This window comes from Geotrypetes seraphini, chromosome 5, assembly GCF_902459505.1.
Source record: "Geotrypetes seraphini chromosome 5, aGeoSer1.1, whole genome shotgun sequence".
Lineage (NCBI taxonomy): Eukaryota > Metazoa > Chordata > Amphibia > Gymnophiona > Dermophiidae > Geotrypetes > Geotrypetes seraphini.
In genome coordinates this window covers 265,596,940-265,621,805 of record NC_047088.1, presented here as the reverse complement: position 1 = coordinate 265,621,805, position 24,866 = coordinate 265,596,940, and the positions used below count along the sequence as shown (strand labels likewise).

Here is a 24,866-nt window from a genome sequence, read left to right as displayed (position 1 = left end):
ATGAGGATGGTGATGTCATCAGCATAACTATAGGTGGTTATGCCCAGATTGTCCAGATGCGTTCCTAGAGAAGCAGTGTAGAGATTGAATAGGGTGGGGGATAGTGGAGATCCTTGTGGTACGCCGCAGGGGTTTGACCAGGATTCTGACTTTTCTTTGTTTGGTTTTACACTGTAGGTTCTGAGTTTTAGGAATCCTTCAAACCAAGAGTATACTTTATCTGAGATGCCTATTGCGTCTAAGATCTGTAGAAGGATGTTGTGATCCACTAAGTCGAATGCCGCAGTTAGGTCCAGTTGTATGAGAAGCATTTTTTTTCCCTGTACTAAGGTGTTGTCTGACGGTATCCATAAGGGAGCCTAGTAGTGTCTCTGTACTGAAGTTTGTTCTGAAGCCTGATTGCATGGGGTGGAGTAGGTTGTGGTCATCTATGTAATTGGTGAGGAGTTACATAGATGACCACAACCTACTCCACCCCATGCAATCAGGCTTCAGAACAAACTTCAGTACAGAGACACTACTAGGCTCCCTTATGGATACCGTCAGACAACACCTTAGTACAGGGAAAAAAAATAATAACCCCCCCCCCTTACTGTTACTTATGCATGTATATATAAACAATACAATAAAGAAATAAGAGACAATTATGATGAAGTGATAAAAGACCCTCTAGTACTAATCCCCTGATGTTCAGCTACCAAATGGGGGGATTAGTACTAGAAGCATGTAACCTTGAAAAGGACTTGGTGTGCTGGTGGACACAACAATGAAGTCAACGGCACAATGCGCAGCAGCCTCAAAGAAAGCAAACAGAATGTTGGGTATAATTAAGAACCAGAACGAAGGAAGTCATCATGCCGCTGTATCGCGGAATGGTGCGCCCGCATCTGGAATACTGTGTCCAATATTGGTCACCGTACCTAAAGAAGGACATGGAGATACTTGAAAGGGTTCAGAGAAGAGCGACAAAAATGATAAAAGGTATGGAAAACCTTTCATACGCAGACAGGCTAGAAAGGCTGGGGCTCTTCATCCTGGAGAAGCGAAGACTCAGAGGAGACATGATAGAGACTTACAAGATCATGAAGGGCATAGAGAAGGTGGAAAGGGACAGGTTCTTCAGCCTATTGGGAACTACAAGAACAAGGGGGCACTCAGAGAAATTGAAAGGGGACGGGTTTAGAACCAATGCTAGGAAATTTTTCTTCACTCAGAGGGTGGTGGCCACCTGGAATGCGCTTCCAGAGGATGTAATAGGTCAGAGTACATTAAGGGGATTCAAAGAGGGATTGGACAAGTTCCTGAAGGATACCGGGATTGAGGGATATAGATAGAGGTAGAGATAGGATTATGGAAGGGTATAGATAGAAGAATAATAGGGATGAAAGGTTTTAGACAAAGGATCACTTACAGGTCATGGACCTGATGGGCTGCCGCAGGAGTGGACTGCTGGGCGCGATGGACCCCTGGTCTGACCCAGCGGAGGCAACTTCTTATGTTCTTAAGACTTCAATTTAAATACATTACTATGCCCTAACATATCAGCATTCATCTTTTCATACCTATAGCATAAGCATAAATTTGCCCACCGGAAAGGAAAATTAAGGCAATCATAATTTTTCCAATTGTGAATGACCATCTGCATGGCTATCTTGGTCATAATAAGGAGCAGTCTGCCTTTATATCGGTCCAAAGGGGGTTTAAGATTTAATAACATCCCACATATGACTACATCATAAGTCAACGGAATTGATGACTCCAATATGGTATTAATCTGTCCCATATCGATTTCTAAAAATTAAGTATTAAAGGACAATAAAACAGATGATCCAACGTCCCTATTTCAAGATGACAGTGCCAGCATCTGTTAGACTTAGAACTATCTAACTTCTGCAATCGAATCGGGATCCAAAAACTCCTATGCAATAAGAAAAACCACGTTTGTTTCATTGATGCTGACGCTGTACATCTCATTCTCCAAGTCCAGATTCGTGACCATTGAGTAGCAGAAATTTGTTGCTTCAAATATCTTTTAAAGAAGTTTTTGGTTTTTTATTCATAAATTCAGAAATTAATTTATACCACTTGGCGGCCTGATGTCCTAGGAAATCAGTCTGGAAGCATAAGCATGGCAAGCTATACTGATTTTTGAGATTTTGCCAATCAAGGAACCCTTTCTGAATGGCCTGCTTCAACTGCAACCATTTATATGTTTGAGATTTTGAAATACTGAAAGATTGTTGCAGTCGTGAAAAATCAAGCATTTTCCCATTGGATATCATATCTTCTAACATACGTATACCTGCCTGCATCCAATGCTTCCAGAGGATCTTAGACCCACCAAAATGTTACTTACTCCTGGAGAGAACCCTCGCCCTCCATCAGCGTTGAAGGGCGCCTGCAGCAGCTGCTGGTTAGGCGGTTGCCGGGTTCCATCATGGCAGAGGTGTGGGGAAGAGGGAAAGGGAAGGCAAAGAAGAGGATTGCAGGAAGCATCTTGAAGCCTCTTCTCATCAAGCGCGCCAGATACTTCTTTCTGTACTCTCAAAGGCCAAACAATTTTACTAGTTTAGAATAGAATCTGTTCCTAATTATGACAGGTACTGCTGTACAGTTGATCATGCGTAATTGGAAAAATTGGGACCGTCTTAACTTTACATTCTGGTGGGCAAATTTATGCTTGATATATAGATACGAAAATATGATTGCAGAATCGTTAGGAAATATAAAAATTTTCAAGTTAATATGGGGTCCATTGACGTCTTTTCTTGATTTATTGTAGACTTGATTTTTATGGATATATTATGTGCACATCCAGGGGGAGGGAGGGAGGGTGGATTTATTTTTAAATGATTCTCTGAATTCTTGTAAAATTAATGTACTGGATTATTTATTAGTGCTTATTATCTCATGGATATGAAATGTATATCATAATGAGCTTTTTGAAGATTTAATTATTAAATTAAAAATTTATAATAGTTATGGGATAGGGTGGGGGGAGGGATATAGATTGATTTGTTTCTTGAAAGAGTATTAAGTGATGTCTTAAATGTAAAATGTATTTAATTTGTGTTGCACTTATTGAAAATGTTGAAAATGAATAAAGAATTAAAAAAAAAAAAAAAAGAATCTGCGGCGCAAAGGGAACAGTTTGTTAGAATTTTTATATTGAAGAAATTGCTAAAAAAAAACAACCCACGCTTTTCGATATTTTATTTACAGCTGTATGTAGACATTCTTCAGGCCGTACAGGTTTCATTTGTGCATCTATCTCAAGAAGAGAGCGTGGCTTTAATTTTCCTTCCTGTTTCTCTCGGAGGCTTTGTTAGGTCCCTGGAGGTTCAGGCAGGCAAGGAAGCAGTAGCAGCAAGCCACAAGAGCAGCTTTTTTTAATCCCAGGACAAGCAGGCAGCATATTCTTAACGCATGGGTGACGTCACCGACGGAGCCCCGGTACGGACCTTTTTAACTAGAAAGTTCTAGTTGGCCGCACTGCGCATGCGCGAGTGTCTTCCCGCCCGACGGAGGAGTGCGTGGTCCCCAGTTTCTTCGTTTCCGCGGAGCGAAGAAGACGCATGTGTTTTCAACGGCCGTTGAAAAACTATTTTCTGCCTTCCTGCTCGTGTACTTTTTTCATTTTTTCAGTTTTTTCCCTTTCGGATCCTGTTACTTTTCTTTAAAAAAAAAAAAAAACCTCGTCGAGTTTTCTTTATTTTTTCGGGCCTGCCCCGGCGGGGCCTGTTGCCACCATACAGGCCTCCGGCTTTGATTTTGCGGAGGTCGTGTTTCCCTTCATGCCCCCTCAACCGGGCTTTAAGAAGTGCCAGCGGTGAGCACGCCCGATCTCCCTCACTGACCCGCACAATTGGTGCCTCCAGTGCTTGGGTCCAGAGCATCGGGCTGACACCTGCACCCGCTGTGCTACGCTTAAAAAGCGTACTTTGAAAAATAGGCAGATCCAGCAAAATATTTTGTTTGGTACCGGATCTGTCATGGAACCAGCTGCGACGTCGACGGCACCCCAAAAGTCGGCACCGACGACATCAACACCACCGGGGTCGTTGGGCCCAGGTAAGCCGGCTAAGAAGCCTCCCACTTCCCTTGAGCGCTCTCCTGCCACGGTTGCGACACCGGCCCTCCCGGCACCACACCGGCCCCGCAAACGCTCCGATCTCGGTGAGTGCCTCATCATCGGCCTCCTCATCGCCGGAGCGTAGAGCGGCACCTATGGTACCGAAAAAGAAAAAAGCGGTACCGGTGCCTCCCCTGGATGACCGCATCGCGGCCATACTCCAAACACAGTTACAGGAGCAGCTGCAACAACAGCTCCAGCAACTGTTGCCGGCGTAGCTGGCACCGCACCTTCCGGTACAGGACCGGTCCGAACCTCGCACTATCCCATCGGTGTCGACCCCCTCGGTACCGATTAATACCTCCATGCCGGTGCTCTTGGCAGAAACACCTACAGTGCATACCCGTGATGCTGCCGACCCTGTCCGGTCCCAGGAACGACATCGGTCTTCCTCACCCGGTACCGCCTTGGTGCGCTCAGGCAAAATCTCTCTCAAAGACCCGCCATGCTGAGCCCTCCACACCGATGTCCAAACGTATGCACCCTGACATTAGGGACCCGGACTTGTGGGAAGACTCCCTTCACGGTACCGAGGAGGACGCTTCGTCAACCGACGAAGAACCCTCCATGACCGACACTGTATCAAAACCAGAGCAATCCTCTTTCTCCAAATTCCTTAGGGAGATGTCAGCAGCTCTTTCCATTCCCTTAGAGTCCGACTCTAAAAAGTCTCAGGCTTTCCTCGACGCCCTAGACTTTGAGCAACCTCCCAAAGAATTTCTGAAGTTGCCCGTCCACGACATCTTACGGGAAATTTTCTATAAAAACTGGGAGGCTCCCCTCATTGTTCCTGGAGCCCCTCGTAAATTGGATAGCTTGTACCGGGTTATTCCAATCCCAGGGTTTGACAAATCTCAATTGCCCCACGAGTCCCTCCTGGTGGAATCTACTTTGAAAAAATCTCAGGGTTCCAGTGTATATGCCTTCACCCCTCCTGGCAGAGAGGGAAAAACCATGGATAAATTTGGTAAGCGCCTTTTCCAAAATGCCAAGTTAGCCAATAGAGCCAACAACTACACCTTCCACTTCTCCTTCTACATGAAGCATCTGGTGCAACAGCTCTCCTCCTTACAGAAATATCTTACTGAACGTAAGGTCCCTCTTTTCCAGCAACATATTTCTAGCCTCCTCCAACTCAGGAAATTTATGGTTCGCTCCATCTACGACTTATTTGAGCTGACCTCTCGCGCATCTGCCATGGCGGTGGCCATGCGCCGTTTGGCATGGCTGAGAGTCTCTGACCTAGACATTAACCACCAGGACCGCCTGGCAAACGCACCTTGTCTAGGTGATGAACTCTTCGGAGAGTCCCTGAACTCAACAACCCAGAAACTCTCAGCACATGAGACCAGGTGGGACACTCTGATCAAACCTAAAAAGAAGACTCCACCTGCTCACCCCTACAGACAGCAGTCTTCCTACCAGCGCAGGTTCTCGGCCAGACCTCTCAACCCGCCTCAACAGCAGCCTCGCCGACCTCGTCAACAGCATCAATCTCAGGCTCTCTCACAGTCTCACCAACCTGCCAAGCCTCTACCTCCGTCAAAACCATCTCAGCCCTTTTGACTTTTTCCTCCAGGGCATAGCCAGTCTCCCACCATCACTGCCTCTTCCTCAGCCTATCGGAGGCCGCCTCCAAATCTTCCTCAGCCGTTGGGAGGTCATCACATCAGACCAATGGGTCCTCAACATCATTCGCCACGGCTACTCTCTCAACTTCCAGACTCTTCCACCAGACAATCCTCCCGTAGAGTCTGCTTCTCACTCCTCCCAAACCCCCCTCCTCCTGAGGGAGGTCCACTCTCTTCTTCTTCTCAATGCCATCGAAGAAGTGCCTCCGGACCAAAGGGGTCAGGGATTCTACTCCCGCTACTTCCTGGTTCCCAAAAAGACAGGAGACCTCCGTCCCATCCTCGATCTCAGGGACCTCAACAAGTGTCTGGTCAAGGAGAAGTTCAGAATGCTCTCCCTTGCCACGCTTTACCCTCTTCTCTCTCAGCACGACTGGCTATGTTCCCTGGACCTCAAAGAGGCCTACACTCACATCCCAATCAATCCGACTTCACGTCGCTACCTACGGTTTCAGATACAGCACCGTCACTATCAGTACAAAGTGCTACCTTTTGGCCTCGCTTCATCGCCCAGGGTGTTCACCAAGTGCCTTATTGTGGTGGCGGCCTTCCTCAGGTCTCACAACCTGCAGGTGTTCCCCTACTTGGACGATTGGTTGGTGAAAGCACCTACGTCTCCACTTGCGCTACAAGCCACTCATCACACCATCTCTTTCCTCCATCTCCTGGGGTTCGAGATCAACTACCCCAAGTCGCATCTGCTTCCCACACAGCGACTTCAGTTCATTGGAGCAGTTCTCGACACCACACTGATGAGGGCGTTTCTCCCCTTCGACCGTCAACTGACCCTGCTCCACCTCTGTCGTCAGGTGCTCCTTCATCACTCCGTTCCAGCCCGACAGATGATGGTCCTCCTGGGCCACATGGCCTTGACGGTCCATGTGCTTCCTCTGGCGCGACTCCACCTCAGGACACCTCAATGGACTCTTGCCAACCAATGGTCACAGACCACGGATCTTCTTTCTCATCCCATCTCTGTGACATCGTCTCTTCAGCAATCTCTTCAATGGTGGTTGAACTCCTCAAATCTTTCCAGGGGTCTACTCTTTCATCTACCCCCTCACTCCTTGATCATAACCACGGATGCCTCCCCCTATGCGTGGGGAGCTCACCTGGGAGATCTACGCACCCAGGGACTCTGGACCCCTCAGGAGCGTCAACATCACATCAATTTCCTGGAACTCAGAGCCATGTTCTATGCTCTCAAGGCCTTCCAGCACCTTCTCTGCCCTCAGGTTCTTCTCCTGTGCACAGACAATCAAGTCGCCATGTACTACATAAACAAGCAAGGCGGCACCGGATCTCGCCTCCTTTGTCAGGAGGCTCTCAGCATCTGGACCTGGGCCACGGCCCGCAATCTCTTCCTCAAGGCTGTCTATATCCAGGGCGAACAGAACTCCCTGGCCGACAATCTCAGCCGCATCCTTCAACCTCACGAGTGGACTCTGGACCCTTTCACGCTCCACTCCATCTTTGCTCGCTGGGGCACTCCGCAGGTGGACCTCTTTGCAGCTCCTCACAACCATCAGCTGCCCCAGTTCTATTCCAGACTCTTCTCTCCTCATCGTCTGACCCCAGATGCATTCCTGCTCGACTGGACGGATCGGTTCCTCTATGCCTTTCCTCCACTACCTCTGATGTTGCGGACATTATCCAAACTCCGCAGGGACAGGGCCACCATGATTCTCATCGCTCCTCGGTGGCCCCGCCAACACTGGTTCTCCCTCCTGCTTCAGCTCAGCTCCAAGGAGCCCATTCCTCTTCCTGTGTTTCCTACTCTACTTACGCAGCAGCATCAGTCTCTACTACATCCCAATCTGTCTTCGCTCCACCTGACAGCTTGGTTTCTCTCGGGCTGACCTCTCCAGAGAATCTGTCTCAGCCTGTCCGTCGCATTTTGGATGCCTCCAGGAAACCGGCCACCCTCCAATGTTACCATCAGAAGTGGACCAGGTTCTCCTCTTGGTGTCTACTGCATCATCACGATCCCACCTCGTTGGCGGTGGAAACTGTACTGGACTATTTGCTCTCTCTGTCCGACGCTGGCCTCAAGTCTACCTCAATCAGAATCCACCTCAATGCCATCACTGCGTTTCATGAGCCTATCCTCGGAAAACCTCGCACGGCTCATCCACTGGTTTCCCAGTTCATGAGAGGCCTCTTCAATGTCAAACCACCTCTGAAGCCTCCTCCTGTCGTCTGGGACCTGAATGTGGTTTTTTCAGCCCTCATGAAACCTCCTTTTGAGCCTCTTGCCAGAACTTCGCTCAAACTTCTAACATGGAAGGTGCTTTTCCTCATTGCCATCACCTCTGCCAGGAGGGTTAGTGAGATGCATGCACTGGTCGCCGATCCACCGTTCACTGTTTTTCACCATGACAAGGTGGTTCTGCGTACCCATCCTAAATTCCTTCCCAAGGTGGTCTCGGCTTTTCACCTCAACCAGTCCATTGTGTTGCCTGTCTTTTTCCCTAAACCCCATTCTCATCCTGGGGAACAGGCGTTGCACACGCTGGATTGTAAGCGTGCCCTCGCATACTACCTTGACCGTACCAGGGCTCACCGCTCGTCCCCTCAGCTCTTTCTGACCTTCGATCCTAACCGTCTAGGTCATCCTGTCTCTAAACGGACGCTTTCCAACTGGCTTGCTGCCTGTATTGCGTTCTGTTATGCTCGGGCCGGTCTCTCACTGGAAGGTGCTGTCACGGTCCATAGGGTCAGAGCTATGGCTGCTTCTGTGGCTTTCCTCCTTTCCACACCCATCGAGGAAATCTGCAAGGCTGCCATTTGGTCCTCAGTTCACACGTTCACTACTCACTACTGTCTGGATGCCTTCTCCAGACGGGACGGACACTTCGGCCAATCTGTGCTACAAAATTTATTTTCCTAATGGCCAACCATCCCTCCTCCCTCTCTGTTAGCTTGGAGGTCACCCATGCGTTAAGAATATGCTGCCTGCTTGTCCTGGGATAAAGCACAGTTACTTACCGTAACAGGTGTTATCCAGGGACAGCAGGCAGATATTCTTACGTCCCACCCTCCTTCCCGGGTTGGCTTCTTAGCTGGCTTATCTTAACTGGGGACCACACACTCCTCCGTCGGGCGGGAAGGCACTCGCGCATGCGCGGTGCGGCCAACTAGAACTTTCTAGTTAAAAAGGTCCATACCGGGGCTCCGTCGGTGACGTCACCCATGCGTTAAGAATATCTGCCTGCTGTCCCTGGATAACACCTGTTACGGTAAGTAACTGTGCTTTTTGTAGGGGGGGGTAGGACATAGAGCTTTCTTTCTGTCTTTGCGTGGCTGACGAGGAAGAGGCAGATGGGTGGTGATGGAATATCCAAGGGTTTGAGCGTGCTGGGGGATTCATTTCTGCTTAGTCTAGTTAGAAACGGGCCGGCGAGGCGCGCTCGCACGCAGCAACAAGGGTTGGGAAGGGTATAGGGAAGGTGATGCAAGCACTGCTCAGCAAATTACATATCTCTTGAGACCTAAAGGCACCATTCAGAGGGCAGCGCTGACACTGCTGGACCTCCAGGCAATGGGAGAGGCTTAAGGAAGGATGGAACAGGAAGGGAAGAGGCGGAGCCGGCCCGGGCAGGCGGGTGGAGGGCTCGGGCCTGCTGGACGATGCACCGCTGGACCACCAGGCAATGGGGGAGATTTGAAGAGGGATGGGACTGGGCAGGGTGTGTTTTAAAAAGGGATGAGGGTTTAAAAAGGTACTGGGGTGTTTTTAAAAGGCCCGACCGGGGGGTGTTAAAAATTTATATCTTCGCTGCATAAGATGCATCAACATTTCCACCCACTTTTGGGTGGGAAAAAAGTGTGTCTTATGGAGCGAAAAATACAGTACCTTCTTTTGGGCATGGCACAATTGTGCTGCTGAAGCAAAGATAAGCACATCTCTCTCCCGAGGTGACCAGCATTTCTCCTTACAAGTACTGCCTGGATGCTGCCGCTAACACTGAAGTAACTGTAAGCAGAGTCTTGACTGGGTTAAACTGAATCAATTTTTCACTTTTTCAAAAATTAAAAAAACCAGGGGACATGCATTGAAATTATATGGAAGTAGTTGAAAAAAAATAGGAGGTTTTTTTTTAACTTTTACTCAAAGAATAGTTAAGCTCTGGAATTCATTGCCAGAAGATGTGATAACAATAGTTAGCATAACTGGGTTTAAAAAAAGGTTTAGGCAAGTTCCTGGAGGAAAAGCTCATAGTCTGCTATTGAGACAGACATAGGGAAACCACTGGTTGCCTGGGTTCGGTAGCATGTAATGTTGTTACTATTTGGGTTTCTGCCAGGTACTTGGGACCTGGATTGCAAGCATTAGAAACAGTAGTGGTCTGCACGGGAACGGGGATTGCAGGAATTCCGCAGGGATCTGTGTCTGGCCTACAAGATCCTACATGGCATCCTTCCTGCCGTTATCCCTCTATCCTGGAACTCCCCAACCCCTACTTCCTCCAGATCCTCCCAAATTTTTAAACTATCCTTCCCTTCCATAAAAGGTATTTCCCATGCAGGCAAACTTGGGTCATCCCTCCCCTTTAGAGTCACTGAGATCTGGAATAACCTCACCTCCCCACTCCGAACCTCAAGCTCCCTCCAACTCTTCCGCAAACACCTAAAAACTAGAGAGTTGCGCGGGGACAGAAATCCCACCCGTCCCCGCCAAAGTCCCACCCGTCCCCACCCGTCCCCGTGAGGACTCCCACCCGTCCCCACCCGTCCCCGCGAGGAATCCCTCCGTCCCCACCCGTCCCCGCGAGGAATCCCCTACGTCCCCGCCTGTCCCTATAAACTACAGAAATAGTTATTTCATTTAATTATGCTACTGAATTAAAGGCTCTGGTAGAAACCCATTTAAAAATAAGCAAAAAGACTATATTAATTGGGAAGAATACATACTTTGTAAACGGGTTTCTACCAGAGCCTCTAATGTTTATAAATTTTTATCAACACAACTAATATACTACTTTATCCTTAAGCAAAAAAAAAAAATAATAATAATTTTTTTCCTACCTTTATTGCCTGGTTTCTGCTTTCTTCATGTTCTCATTCAATTCCTTCCATCCACTGCCTCTCTTCTCTCTGTGTCTTCCATTTGCTCTGTTACTGTGCCTCTCCCTTTCTCCCCCCCTCCCAAATTGGTCTGGCACCCATCTTTTTCCCTCCGCTCCCCCCATAGTCTGGCACCTCTGTCTTCTTCCCTGCCAGCGTCTTCTTCCCATTCCCTCTTCCCCATTTCCTTTCAGTGTCCTTCTCCCCCACCATCTTTCCCATGTCCTGTCAGGCAGCATCCTTCTCCCCTCTCTGTCTTCCCCATGTCCTTTCAGTGGCATTCTCCACCCCTTTGTCTTCCCCAGTGCTTTCAGGGTCCTTCCCCCCCTTTCTCCCGTTTACCCCATGTCCTTTCAGCGTTCTTTTCCACCCCTTTGTCTTCCCCAGTGCTTTCAGCGGCCTTCTCCCCTCTTAAGCGTCTTTTCTTCTCCATTCCACCTTTCCTCCCTCCCTGCCTCCACCTTTGTGGCGCTTTTGCACCCGACCGACAACAGAACAGGCCCGGTCGGACAAATCTCCCTGTCCTGTAGCCGCGAATCTAAATTACCTTCTTACAGCAGCTGGAGTAGTGAAGCTGCTGTAAGAGGTAATTTAGATTCGCGGCTACAGGGCAGGGAGATTTGTCGGCCGGGCCTGGTGTCGGTCGATCGGGGGATCTGACCGGCTGTGCACATTCTCCGGGGCGGTCCGCCCCCTCCCCCCCTCTTTCGTACGCCATTGCCTTCTTCCTACCTGCCCTGCCGCTACACAGCCGACCGGAAGTCTTCCTGATGTCAGCGCTGACGTCGGAGGAAGGGAGGGCTTTGCTTAAGCCCTCCCTCCGACGTCAGCGCTGACATCGGGAAGATTTCCGTTCGGATGTGTGCTGCGACAGGGCAGGTAAGGAGAAGGAGACTACCCTCGCGGCTCGACCAACCCCGCTGCGATCCAACCCCGCAGGAACCCCGCGACCCTCGGAGGCGTCCCCACGGGATCTCCGCGACCCTAGGGGCATCCCCAACGGGATCCCCGTGACCCAAAGGGGGAACCCGCGGGATTCCCGTCATCCCCGTTCCCGTGCAGCTCTCTACTAAAAACCTGGCTATTCTCAAAACTGTAACACTTCCCCCCTCTTAGGCCTCTCACCTTCCCCCTTTACACCTAAATCTTTAATCTCTCCACTGTAGTTCCTCTCTCATCCTTCTTCCTGTAAACCGTGCCGAGCTCCGCATTCGTGGAGATGGTGCGGTATATAAACCCAAGGTTTAGTTTAGTTTAGGGATCCCCCCCCCCCAGGTCTACGGGACTCCCGCGGGGATGGAACCGGGATTCCTGAGGCCTGGAAAGAGAATTAGTAGAAGATAGACAAAAGCAGAAACTGAGACCAAGATGATGGAAAAACAAAATGTCCTACCAGCTACAGCAAGGAAGATGTTCATTTTGAGGGGGGCTACGCTCAAAGTGGGAGGCCCAGCCTCCTCTCATGGTTATTCCACCAGTAGTGTTTAGTAGAAAATGAAGTCCTTGCCGAGTTTGTTTTGGGGTTTTCAGTTCAGTTTTGGCACATTTTTCTTATATCCTGAAAAGTGCCTCTCTCAATTCTGCTTTAAATGATTTTGATGCTGTATTTGATTCTTTACTCATTGCTGCATTAGAAACCATTTGTGGATCTTGGAAGGACCTCTCACAAGTTACCTATGCCACATGTTGGAACCAGATTTGTTTGCTCTACAGATATGAGCTTTATATTGCCAAAAAATCCAACTCTTTTATATCTTTTAACAATAATTGGTTGACCCTAATGTCTATTCTAATTCATTCCGGTGATATATGCATCTCTTATTCCTGTTCACTGTTCTTTGTTTATATTGTATTTTATTGTTGGTTTAAATAAACTAAGACTTTAAAAAAAATCAAAACCGACAGAAGTAATTGCTGCTTTTTATGGGGGACAGGTAACTTATGGGGGAACGGGTGGGGACAGAGGAGATTCCTGGTGGGGTTGGGCGGGGATGGAGGGAATTCCTCACGGGGTCAGGTGGGGATTCCTCGTGGGGACGGAGGGGATTCTGGTGCAAACGGGTGGGGATGGGTGGGATTTCTGTCCCTGCACAACTCTAAGAAACAGGATTACCATATTTTCACGCATATAACGCGCGTGTTATACACGATTTTACAAACCGAGTATAACCATGCGCGTTATATGCTTGAGCACATTGTACAAATTTTTTTTTACATAGTTTCCCCCCCCCCCCCCCCCCGACGTTCGATTCATCACCCCGAAGGACCGCTCGCACCCCCACCCTGAAGGACTGCTGGGTAATACCAGATGTAATGGATATGTTGGTCAGTTATGGGTAGCTTGTTTTATTGAGGGAGTACCAATAGTTACGAGATGTTTCATAATTTTATATTTATATGTTTGCATTCTCTTATGCACACTACCTCCCCACCCCCAAAATTAACAGGGGTTATGTACCTGTAGTCCCTGCGAATTGTGAAAATCCGTGAAAATGGATGTGGTCCAAAAAATTGCAAATTCGCAGGGGAGTATTGTATTAATTTCCTGCAATGTCATTTGGAAGTATTCACTGACTGGCAGGGCCTCTCGGTAGGAGTTTGGTGATATTGTCTATCCTAAACCATGAGAACACCTCGCTCATTTCAGGGAGAGATAGAGAGCCTGAGCTACTGGATCACAGGTAGCGGTGTGGAGTTGTTTCAGTCACAACCTCTGATGTGGCTTACACGCATTGGCCATTTCCTGCAGGGAGAAAACGATCAAACTCTTCCAGCAGGGTTTTAAGGCTTCTCTTGCCGTGAGAGTTGAACGGGAATACCGATCGAAGTAAGTATAGTCGAACAAAACGCTATTTGTCCCTTTTCAGCCCTTTCTGGCTTCTACTACTAGATCATAAGTTGGGAAGAAAAAAACCCTGCGAATGACTGAAGCTGCAAACTCCGAATCGTGAATTCGCAGAGGAGTACTGTATTACTATGTATCTTATTATAGGATCTCTCAATACATCTAGATCTTGCATAGGGTATGATGCAGTATAAAAACTTTTGCATCGGGAGCTATTTTGAATTTTGCATGTGTTTTGTATGCCCACCATGACATTTTTAATTCTGATTTTTCTGCCTATATTGGGATTCTTACTATATTGGGAGTTAGATTAGCATGAAAAAACCAGTCATGCTAAAAGATAGTACAGCTTATTAATCCAACTCCAGAGCTAGACAGGAGACTGGATCTAGAATTGCAACTAAGACCATTCTTGCCTGGCAGGAAGAGATGAGCTCTTATAGAGATTTGCAGTAGTACAGTTGTGAGGAAGTGATAATCAAATTGTATGCTTGAAAGAGATTGTTATTGTCATTTTTTGCTAGTGTGTTAATTTGTAATCCACCTAGAAATGTTATGATAGTGCGGAATATAAATGTAATTAAAGTTTAGTTGCACATGGCCAGTGGGCAGATGATAAATGTAGATAAGTTTAGATGGACAGTCAGCTGTAATCCCCCTTGTCTTTTTCTACAGCCTTCATTCAAATTCTGCTTTGGACATAAATATCAAGGGGCAGATGATACAAGACCTCTTGAACCTGGCTGGCTTTGTCCTTCCTCCAAAGGAAGATGTTATAGCTAACAATATAAGTGCCAGCAGCTCCTCCATGAGGTGAGTTCTTCTTGCACACGAATGCATATATTGGCATGTACTCTCCTTTTCCCATACATATAAAGGTATAATGTCCATCAGGCTAGCTAGATGCAACGTTTGCAGGCATTTGTGTAGCTGCATACCTTGTAGGTAATGTTTCAAGAGAAACGGGTTGCCTGGTTTTTAATTTGGAAATCTGTTATAGAGTACACAGGCACAAAGCCCCCATGGATTTTGTAGCTCCTGGTGAAGAATACATGCAGCGATTTGAAGGTGCACTTTAACTATCTTGATCTAAACACACTTAAGAACATAAGAGTTGCCATCTCCAGATCAGACCCTGGGTCCATCAAGTCCGGTGATCCGCACACGTGGAGGCTCCGCCAGTTGTGCCCTGGCATAGATTAAGTCCCCAAGTCACTGTATGCACCTAATATACCCTTACCCGTTTCACTCTATGCCACTCCTAAGGAGATGTGCATCTAGTTTACCCTGGATTCTGCAATTACTTCCTCCGGGAGAGCATTCCAGGCGTCCACCACTCGCTGTGTGAAACAGAACTTCCTGATATTCATCCTGGACCTGTCCCCCCTCGGAGCTTCAGTCCGTGTCCTCTTGTCCATGTCACATTGGACATTGTAAATAGCTGCTTTCCCTGCTCTATTATGTCGAATCCTTTCAGTATTTTGAAAGTCTCGATCAGATCCCCTCACAGTCTCCTCTTCTCGAGGGAGAACAATCCCAGTCTCCTAAGTCGTTCCTCGTAGTTCAGATTCTCTATGCCATTCACTAGCTTCGTTGCTCGTCTCTGCACCCTCTCTAGCCCCTTTAAATGTTTAGAGCATTGGTCTCAAACTCAAACCCTTTGCGGGGTCACATTTTGGATTTGTAGGTATTTGGAAGGCCTCAGAAAAAATAGTTAATGTCTTATTAAAGAAATGACAATTTTGCATGAGGTAAAATTCTTTATAGTTTATAAAACTTTCCTTAACAGTTAAAAGGAAAGATATATAAACTATAAAGAGTTTTACCTCATGCAAAATTGTCATTTCTTTAATAAGACATTAACTATTTTTTCTGCGGTCCTCCAAGTACTCTATTTTTTCTGCAGCCCTCACATTTAAAGTTTAATATCTTTTCTTTCTCAAAACTGACACATTTCAATCACTATATTGAAAATAAAATCATTTTCCCTACCTTTGTTGTCTGGTGACTTTATTTTTCTGTGCTTTCAACTATGTTTCCAGGGCCTTCTTTCCTTTGACTGTTTTTCTCTCCGTCTTCACTTTCTGCTTGCATCCATCTTTGCATTAACTTAATGTTCAATTTTTCTGCTTTCTTTTCAAAATCTACGTTTCCATGTCTTACCTTCCCTTCCTATCTCTCTCTTCTTCCGTCCTATTTCCATGGTCTGGCATTTCTTTCCTTCCTTTCTCTCCCTCCCTCCTTCCTTCCTTTCCCCTGGTCTGGCATCTGTTTCCTTCCCTTCCCCCATGCCCTGGCATCTCTCCCTCCCTCTCCATGGTCTGATATCTCCTTTCCTTCCCTCCTTCCCATGAACTTGGCTTCTTCTCTTGTTCCTCTCCTCTCCCTTCTCTTTCCTTCCTCTCTTTCCCAATTGGGTGCAACAGCAACAGAAGCAGCATTTCCCTTCCCCCTTTCCTGTGCAGGAGAGGCAATTCCCTTCCCCTTTCCCTCCCTCTCCCTTTCCTTGTACAGCAGCAGCAGCATTTCCCTAGGGTCCCCCTTTCCTATGTAGCAGCAGCGTGTCTGGCCGGCTTGTTCAGTTTAAAGCCGCGGGTGGCAGCTCCTTGCGTCTGAAGCCTCTCTGATGTTGTGACGTCAGAGAGGCTTCCGATGCAGGAGTGGATAGCGCGAGGAGCCACCAACCAGCGGCTTTGAACGAAACGAGCCGGCCAGACATGCTGCTGCTCCTAAAGGAAGGGAAAGGGGAAGAGAAATGCTGTTGATCGCGTCCAGACCGCGGACCACAAATAAAACCTGGAGAGCCACATGCGGGCCGCGTGTTTGAGACCGCTGGTTTAGAGTATGTCTGTTGTGAACATTGTGCATTCCTTTTAGCTGTTCTGAGGGGGACAGTTTTACTGGGGTCAGTAGTTTTGGAAGACTGTCCTCCCCATCCTCTAATGTTGTTGCTGACTATGCAACCTCTGGTGGTTTGGTCAATCATATCTTTAACCAAAAAAAGTTACAGCTGGTGCATCTGGGCTTCTTAATAAAACAAACAAACCTTGCAGGTGTAATACCTGGAGCCCCCCCCCCCTCCACTACCACCACCAATCAATCCTTTTCTTAAAAGGTTAAGTTTTTCTTATGCCTTGGATTTAATTTTCAGCAGACAGTTTGACTAGCAGTAGAAGAGGCCAAGGTTTCTCTACAGGACTGTCTGCTACTACCAAGAGTTCACACTAAAGGTTTGTGGGTCTGCTCTCTGATGCCTTCATAGAACCATGATGGCAGATAAAGGCCATCCAGTCTTTCCATCTGCAACATCCACGATCTCCTCCTCTCCCTATTGGCTAAGACTCTTTACACCTGCATTATGATGTCATAGAGCTTTATGGTTATAGAAGCATAGAAACATGATGGCAGATAAAGGCCATCCAGTCTTCCCATCTACAACATCCACGATCTCCTCCTCTCCCTATTGGCTAAGACTCTTTACACCTGCATTATGATGTCATGGAGCTTTATGGTTATAGAAGCATAGAAACATGATGGCAGATAAAGGCCATCCAGTCTTCCCATCTACAACATCTACGATCTCCTCTCCCTATTGGCTAAGACTCTTTACACCTGCATTATGATGTCATTGAGCTTTATGGTTATAGAAATATAGAACAATCCAATCTACTTAGTGGAAAAGTCTAATTTGTTCAACCAGAAAATTGCAAAACTCGCAGAGGACAAACTTGTATTGAACTAAGCCAATCTCTTCACAAGACCTCAAACACCCAAGGCACTACTTAAATATTACTTTGTGCCCTTCCTGGGGTGATGTGTTCATCAACATCAAGTGACATTATTTTTATTTCTTGTTAAAGAGGCTCAAGAAAATTAGTGTGTTACTCAATTATTAGCAGAAGAGCACTTAGCTTTTGCCCTGTGTAGGCAAGCGTTCATTAAATCTAAAGTAGTAAGAAAGGAGAAATTAGGTTCTTACCTGCTAATTTTCTTTCTGTTAGCTGCTAGACCGATACAGTTTCTTCACAGATGGGTAATATCTCTTCATGACCAGCTAAGTGCTCTTCTCCTAATAATTGAGTAAACATTAACTAAGTTTCTTGAGCCTGTTAAAAAGAAATAAAAATAATGTCACTTGATGTTGATGAACACATCACCCCAGGAAGGGCACAAAGTAATATCGAAGTAGTGCCTTTGGTGTTTGAGGTCTTGTGAAGAGATTGGCTTGGTTTCATTACAAGTTTATAGAAAATATAGAAACATGATGGCAGATAAAAGCCAAATGGCCCATCCAGGTCTGCCCATTCGCAGCATCCACAATTTCCTCTTCTCCCTATTGGCTAAGGCTTTTAAACATTTGCATCTCCTCTTCCTATAGGGTTATAGGCTTTTTACATAGAAACACGATGGCAGATAAAGGCCAAAAGGCCCATCCAATCTTGCCCATTCACAGCAACCACTAATCTCTTCTTCTCCTTAAGAGCACGATTTCGTTGAATTCAACAGTCTTTGTCTCCACCACCTCTTACATGGAGGACTATTCCATGCATTTGCCACCCATTCAGTATGGAGTTTCCTGTCATTTGAAAGAGACTCTCCTCATGTGTAGTTTATGCCACATACCTCATGGTATTTAAGCATCTTTATATAAATCTCCTTTCCTCCTGCCTTTCCTCCATAGTATAACATATTGAGATTTTTAAGTCTGTCCCTGTATACCTTATGATGTTACACCAGTGTTTATCAAAACGTGGTACGCGTACCCTTGGGGTATACAGCCTGGCCGTCGCCAGGATCCCTCCCTGCCCGCCCCCTGCTGAAGCCACAGCCAGGGAATCCCTCCACACCATCCCTCCCTGCCCCTTACATCTGTATTGTGAGTCATAGAGCTTTATGGTTATAGAAACATGATCAAAACTACACAGGAGGAAATAACTTCAAAATCAAGCAACTCGGATAGCAGTAGCTTTGTTTTAATTGGCTTTGCATGTTTTCATTATATCTCCAAAGCAACTTCATGTTCTGACAGGTCATTGTTATGGGTGCAGACCCCACTGTAGATGGAAAAGTAGGTTTTGTGCACAGGAAAGAATAACTCTGCCATTTTCCCCTGCTCAGTCTGTCCAGCATTGAGAAAGAAAGACCAAAGTTCATGAATGATCTCTTCCCAGAGGAGAAGGTGAAAAGGTCATATTACCTGAGTCAGAAACTTCCAGATGAGGTGAATACTGGTTTTCTTTTATAACATTTGTTGCATGTGGATTGGGGGGTGCAGGGGGGCAATCAGGTAATCTCTCTCTTAGTTCAAGGAACCTCTTTGTAATAATACCACAGATGGTGAAGGAGTATAAACAAAACTGAAATGATAAAAATAGGCTCTCTGACATTCTGTTAAACCAGGACAATTTAAGCCAGTGGACTTCACTAATTTTTAAGTTGGAGCTACTTTAAATCCAGATGAGCTGAAGAAGAGCCGCAAAATATCTTCCCATGTGGGGCCATGACACTGCTTACTAGCAAATGACAATATCATCCATCCCTTCAAGCCCACTTTTAAACTTTACATTGGAGGCGGTAGTCATTTCCAAATGTAATTCCTCCTTCTAATGAGAAATGCCATATCCCTCTCCACTTCTACTTTCTGTCACAAGCTTAGGAAGAGAGGCAGAGTAGTGAAGAAGAAAAGAGAATGATGGTAGGGGGTCTCAGAGAGCAAGAGCCAGAAGGCCTTGAGCATGCACAGATGCTTAAGGCCCAGGCAAGAGGCAGGATCTTCGTTCACCAGCACATCCTATGGGCTGCGTGCCAGTGCCAGATAGGCTAAGGCTTCTGTTTGGTCGGGGGATGCCTGTTTTTTGGTGGGGGTGCGTTTTGCGGGCAGTGGGGGGAGCGATGCCGGTTCTCGGGGGGGGGGTGCGTTTGTAGGCTGGAGGGGGAACAATTCTGGTTCTTGGGGGGGAATGAATCAAGCGAGTTTCCCTTACTTCCTATGGGGAAACTCGCTTTGATATACGAGCAATTTGGTTTACGAGCCTGCTTCTGGAACAAATTATGCTCATAAACCAAGGTTCCATTGTATTTTCTTGAGCGGAGCAATCCTTCAAACCAATTTTGCCTATGATTCCTATTGCCTCCAGTGTTTATAGTAGGATGTTGTGATCTACTTGGTCAAATACTTGGTCACTACTCTGCCTCTCTTCCTAAGCTTGTGAGATCGAGTTGTATGACTAGCATTTTTTGCCTTTACTGAGGGTGTTGTTTGGCTGTGTCTAGGAGAGAGAGACTATTAGTGTTTCTGTGCTGTAGTTGCTTCTGAATCCTGATTGTGAAGGGGTGAAGTATGTTGTGGTTTTCTAAGTATTTGGTGAGAAGTTTGCTACGAGGCCTTCCACTAGCTTGACGTAAAGCGGTATGGAGGCTATAGGTCTGTAATTGGATGGCTGATCTGTAGCTCCCTTTGGGTCTTTCAGGATAGGGGTTATGATGATTTCAGATAGGTCTTGTGGAAATTGGCCCTCTGTTAGCATGTAACTGATCCACCGCATGAGGTGGGTGCGGAATTTATTGCTGGCTGCTTTTAACAGATAAAGGGGGCAGTGGTTGAGGCCACAGGCTGCATAATTGTATTTGTTGTAGAGTCTGTCTAGGTTGGGCTATTGTAAGTTTGGGAAGTCTGACCAGTTTCTGTCTGCCGCATAGGCCTCTTTTTCTATGGGTGGCTTTGGGGTCCCGGTGAAAGTGTTTCTGGGCTGTTCTCGTTTATAATTTCTTGTAAACCGTGCCGAGCTCTACTGTTATAGAGAAGATGCGGTATATAAGCCTACGGTTTAGTTTAGATCACATCCGATGAAGTTTGCCACTTTTGCTTTTGAATGTGATCTGTTTTGTTCTCCTGAAGACATGTAGCCAAAGTCCTTAACTACTCACTAACAATTTATAAAGACAAGCTGAAGCCATAGAAGGATCTGCAAGTGTTCAGAGGAGCTTAAGCTTACCCTGTATAATGTAGATCTCCTAGCAGATTTCCCATAAGGTATTGCAGGCCACTTTAATGGCAATAAAGTATAGTATAAATTAAGTGCCTTCTTTTCCTGTTATAAAATTAGCCCTCTTGCGTTCTGGAGGGGATTGGGGGACTGCCTTGCTCTCTTTGGGTGAAGGGGAATATGTAAAGAGTAAGCTGGTACACTCCACCTACTCTGTCCTAAAAGAGTTGGCCCTGAGTGAGTGGGGGAATGGGTGGCTTTAGAGGGGAGCAGCTCTGGCTCTGGGTGAGTGGCAATGTCAGCTCCCGATGGTTTCCATTCATTCTTGTCTTGCTGCAGGATTTCTATTCAACCATCCTAGACGCTCTGACACCTGATGATGTGCGAATCCTGGTGGAAACAGAGGATGATTTGCCCGGCGTGGTTACTTTGAGCGAGTGTTCCCATCTCCCATTTCTAGCAGATATCTACATTTCTTTGAGCAGCCCCGCTATTATAATATTCTCACTGACCAGTGGGAGCAGAAATACTATTGGAACAAACAGCGAGGTGAGGACTGACGAAAGCATTCATATTCAGGGGGGGTTACGGGCACAGCTGTGCCCATTAAAAAAACCGCACAAAATAACCTACTTTTTCCTGCCCAAACAGCTCGCAGTTGGTCCCCAAGTAATATGTTTGTTATCTAACCACACTTGTGATGTTTGGTTTATTTATTTAATTAGTCTACATATTCTTAATATATTGTCTGATTTTATTAATACTGCCTAAGTTCTATGCAATTCCATTTATTATTATTGTACACCGCCTTGAAGTTTGATTAGGTGGTATATCAAGTTTTTAATAAACTTGGAAACTTCCCCTGCCACTCAGCTGTTTGGGGCTACTCCTGCCGGCTCTGCACATGTGTCGGTTGCCTTCTCAGACGACTGATAGATGGGATTACAGCAGAACTCCAGTAAACTAATTTGCTTGCAAAATTGTTTGAACATCAATCGCTGTTTTCAAATTGGACAATTAGCCAGTGTCACAGCGACCCACAGAATTTTACACACACACACACACACACACACCAAGAGCTCAATAAATCAACAAAAGTGAAGTAGTTTATCAAAATGAATCAGCAAAAATTGCATATAATCTTTGAGAGGGCTACTTTCAAACTTATCCACAGAAAAAGGAGCAGTGAAAACTGTCCCAATGTTTTCCTCCCCTACCCATCATTGGAGAAACTACCCACTTGTAATGGGTCTTTGAATCTTCAGATATGTAAATAATTCATTCTCCTAGCTAAGGTAATTACAGCAGTGACCTCACTAAATCTGTAGAAGGGTGAGGGAAATATAAATTAGGGGGAAACGTGGACTGCTGCAACTGAAGGCTCATGGTACCAGATCCAGATTCCAGCTCTGTTTTGGTTTGAGCCAAAAGCAGGCTTTTTTTTAAAAGCAAGGGATAGAGTTGCTGTGTGGCAAAAGAGTGGCCTAGAACAGGAGCTACAGGAAGCTTAAGGATAAATGCTTGTTTTGGTGCATCACTTGTTTTTTTTCCTTTCCCCCCAGAAGGAACAGCAACTGAGGTAAATTCTTTATTGCTTTTCCCAGGTATTGACTTGTTAAGAAGATTATGTCTCAGGAATTTTCATATAGGAAATATCTCAGATTCATATCCCTTGGTAAGTAATCCACTGAACTTAATTCCAGAAACAGAGCAACACACCATATTCCAGCATCCCCATATTGTGTGTTTCTCCGTATGTGACCCCTATATTAGCAGTTGAAAATTCACATTTCTGTAGCGTCTGCTAGACCAGTATAGTCCTTATGAATGGGTATTATACCTCACTGCGACCAGCAGGTGGAGACTGAGATCAAAACTTGTATATTAGGATAGACTCCCCCCTAGCAATCCAGTCTATCTCAGTCTCCAGCAGGTGATAAGACTAATTCAGCTCCCCTCTTAATTCTATTGGAATTTGTTTCGGATTCCTGGGTTCCCCTTTTTGTGCCGGACAGAGCTTGGACAGGTCCTGTTTGGGGATCCGTCAGACCTCAGGGTGTTAAACCCGCAGGTCTCGTGCTGGGTCCCTCCCTCCACCTCCCCAGATTATTGTAGAGGTGCCTCAGCCGGTAGCCTGGCCCCCATGATTGGTCAGGCTTCCAGCTTTGAGAGCCGTGGAGTCTGTTCTGAGTTAAAAAAAAAAATCCTGAGGCTGTGCCAGTCTAAAGGGCTCCTTTCCTTTTAAAACTGCTGTTTTTACTGTATTTTCTCATCTAACTGGCACTTTTTTGCAGCTAGGGTGGTTTTCAGCACAATGAGCACTTTGAAAGGGAAAGAGTACTCATTGTGCTCCAGATGCAATGTACTCACGGCCGGCCTTTGCAAGCGTTGTGCAGGCCGGAGGAGCCTCGTCGACAGTGGGTACTGGCGGCCAGGGAACCCCGCTGCTAGTACCTCGTGAATCAGCTTTGGATCGTGGGGAAGCCCAGGCTTCCCCCGATGCCTACACGATGGTTTTTGGAGTGGCAGCACGCCATACCTTGTGGCTTCGCACTTGGTCGTCAGATACGGCGTCCAAAGCTAAGTTGACAACTAGTTTCCTTTTAAGGGGTCTTTCTTGTTTGGTGAGGACTTGGACAAATTGGTTCAGACTTTAACTGATTCTAAACTGTCTCGTTTGCTGGAAGATAGGCCTAGGCCGCAGCTTAGTGGTGCTGCTCGTGGCATGATTTCCACCGCTTCCGCCCTGTCGAGGGGCCACCTCTTATCAGTCTCCTCGCTCTCTAGGGGCAGATTCTTCCAGCACATGCAGTCCTTTCGAGGGGCCCGCCAGTCTGCTGTCCTCCTTCCAATGACTGATCCTTGCCACACCCTCTTGGTTCCGTGGGTGCCTGGCGCAAGATTTTTATCCAAAGTGGGCAAGATCACGTCGGATCAGTGTTTATTGAGATTCTGGCTATGCTCTGATTCGCCCGTCCTTGCCAATCATTTTCTCTCGCTTCTCCCTCGCAGTGTGTGGAAAGCAGCCTTTCTCCAACCCTTCAAAGATTGTTGATCTCCATGCAGTGTTCCAGTTCCCCCTCAGGAGTGGGGCATAGGTTGGTACTCGATTTACTTTGGGTGCCAAAGAAAAGGGACTTTTCGGTCCATCCTGATCTGAAGGTCAACAGGCTCTTCATGTGCCATCCTTTTGCATGGAAACTGTGTGGTCTGTGATTCTGCAGTTCTGCCAGTTTTCTACCTCTCTCGATCTGACCGAGGCCTACTTACACATTCCTATTCGGGCCTCCCATCATCACTTCTTGTACTTTGCGATCTTGGGTCAACACTTTCGTTCTGAGCGCTTCCCTTTGATCTGCCACTGCTCCATGGACGTTCACCAATGAGGTTGTCATCGTGGCGGCGTTGCAACAAGAGATCATTCTGTTCACCCTTATCTGGATGACTGTTGATTTGAGCGAAGTCGTTCCAGGAGACACCCGGGTCACTGCTCTGGTGGAGTTTCTGCAGTTTCTGCGATGTCGTTAACATTTCCAAGAGCTGGTTATCTCCATCTCAGCGCCTGATTATCTAGGATTCTGTTTGACACCTCCTTGGGGAAGGTCTTCCTCCCTGGCCCGTGAACAAATTGCAATCTCAATTTGCCTGCTTCTGGTGTCCCGGTGTCCTCGGGGGCAGGATTTCCTCCAAGTCTTGGGGGTCGATGGCGGCTTCTCTAGAAGTGGTGAGGTGGGCTCGTCCCATATACGTCCTCTTCAGTATGCTCTTCTTCAGAAGTGGTCACCTCAGAGGCACAGTCTGAATCATCCTGTTCCTCTTCAGGCTTGGCTCATTGCAGTCTTCGTTGGTGGCTCCAGACCTCCCATCTTGTGCAAGGCGAGTCTGGCCCAGCTGCAGTGGACAGTGCTGCTCACGGATGCCAGTATCCTCGTTGGGGAGCTCTGTATCTAGATTGCTCAGCTCAGGGCATCTGGTCCCCGGAGGAGACTTCCTGGTCGATTGATGTCTTAGAGACCAGAGCCATCCGTTTAGTGTTGTTGGCCTTCCAGTCCTTTCTGATGAGCAAGTCAGGGTTCTTTCGGCAATGCCAAGGTAGTGGCCTATGTCATTCATCAGGGGGGCACCCTGAGCACATTGGTGGCGCAGGAGGCAGCTCTGCTCATGCTCTGGGCAGAGTCTCATCTTCAGGACATCTCGGCCTCCCA

At 46.9% G+C, this 24,866-nt stretch overlaps 1 protein-coding gene across 1 annotated transcript in view; it reads left to right on the top strand.

The window, feature by feature from the left end:
- Positions 1–24,866, top strand: part of TTLL4 (tubulin tyrosine ligase like 4) — a 316,761-nt gene that overhangs the window by 245,272 nt on the left and 46,623 nt on the right. The window contains 5 exon segments of the mRNA XM_033945516.1: positions 14,351–14,488; positions 18,794–18,896; positions 21,001–21,073; positions 21,076–21,210; positions 22,266–22,336. Coding sequence (XP_033801407.1) covers positions 14,351–14,488; positions 18,794–18,896; positions 21,001–21,073; positions 21,076–21,210; positions 22,266–22,336 — 520 coding nt within the window.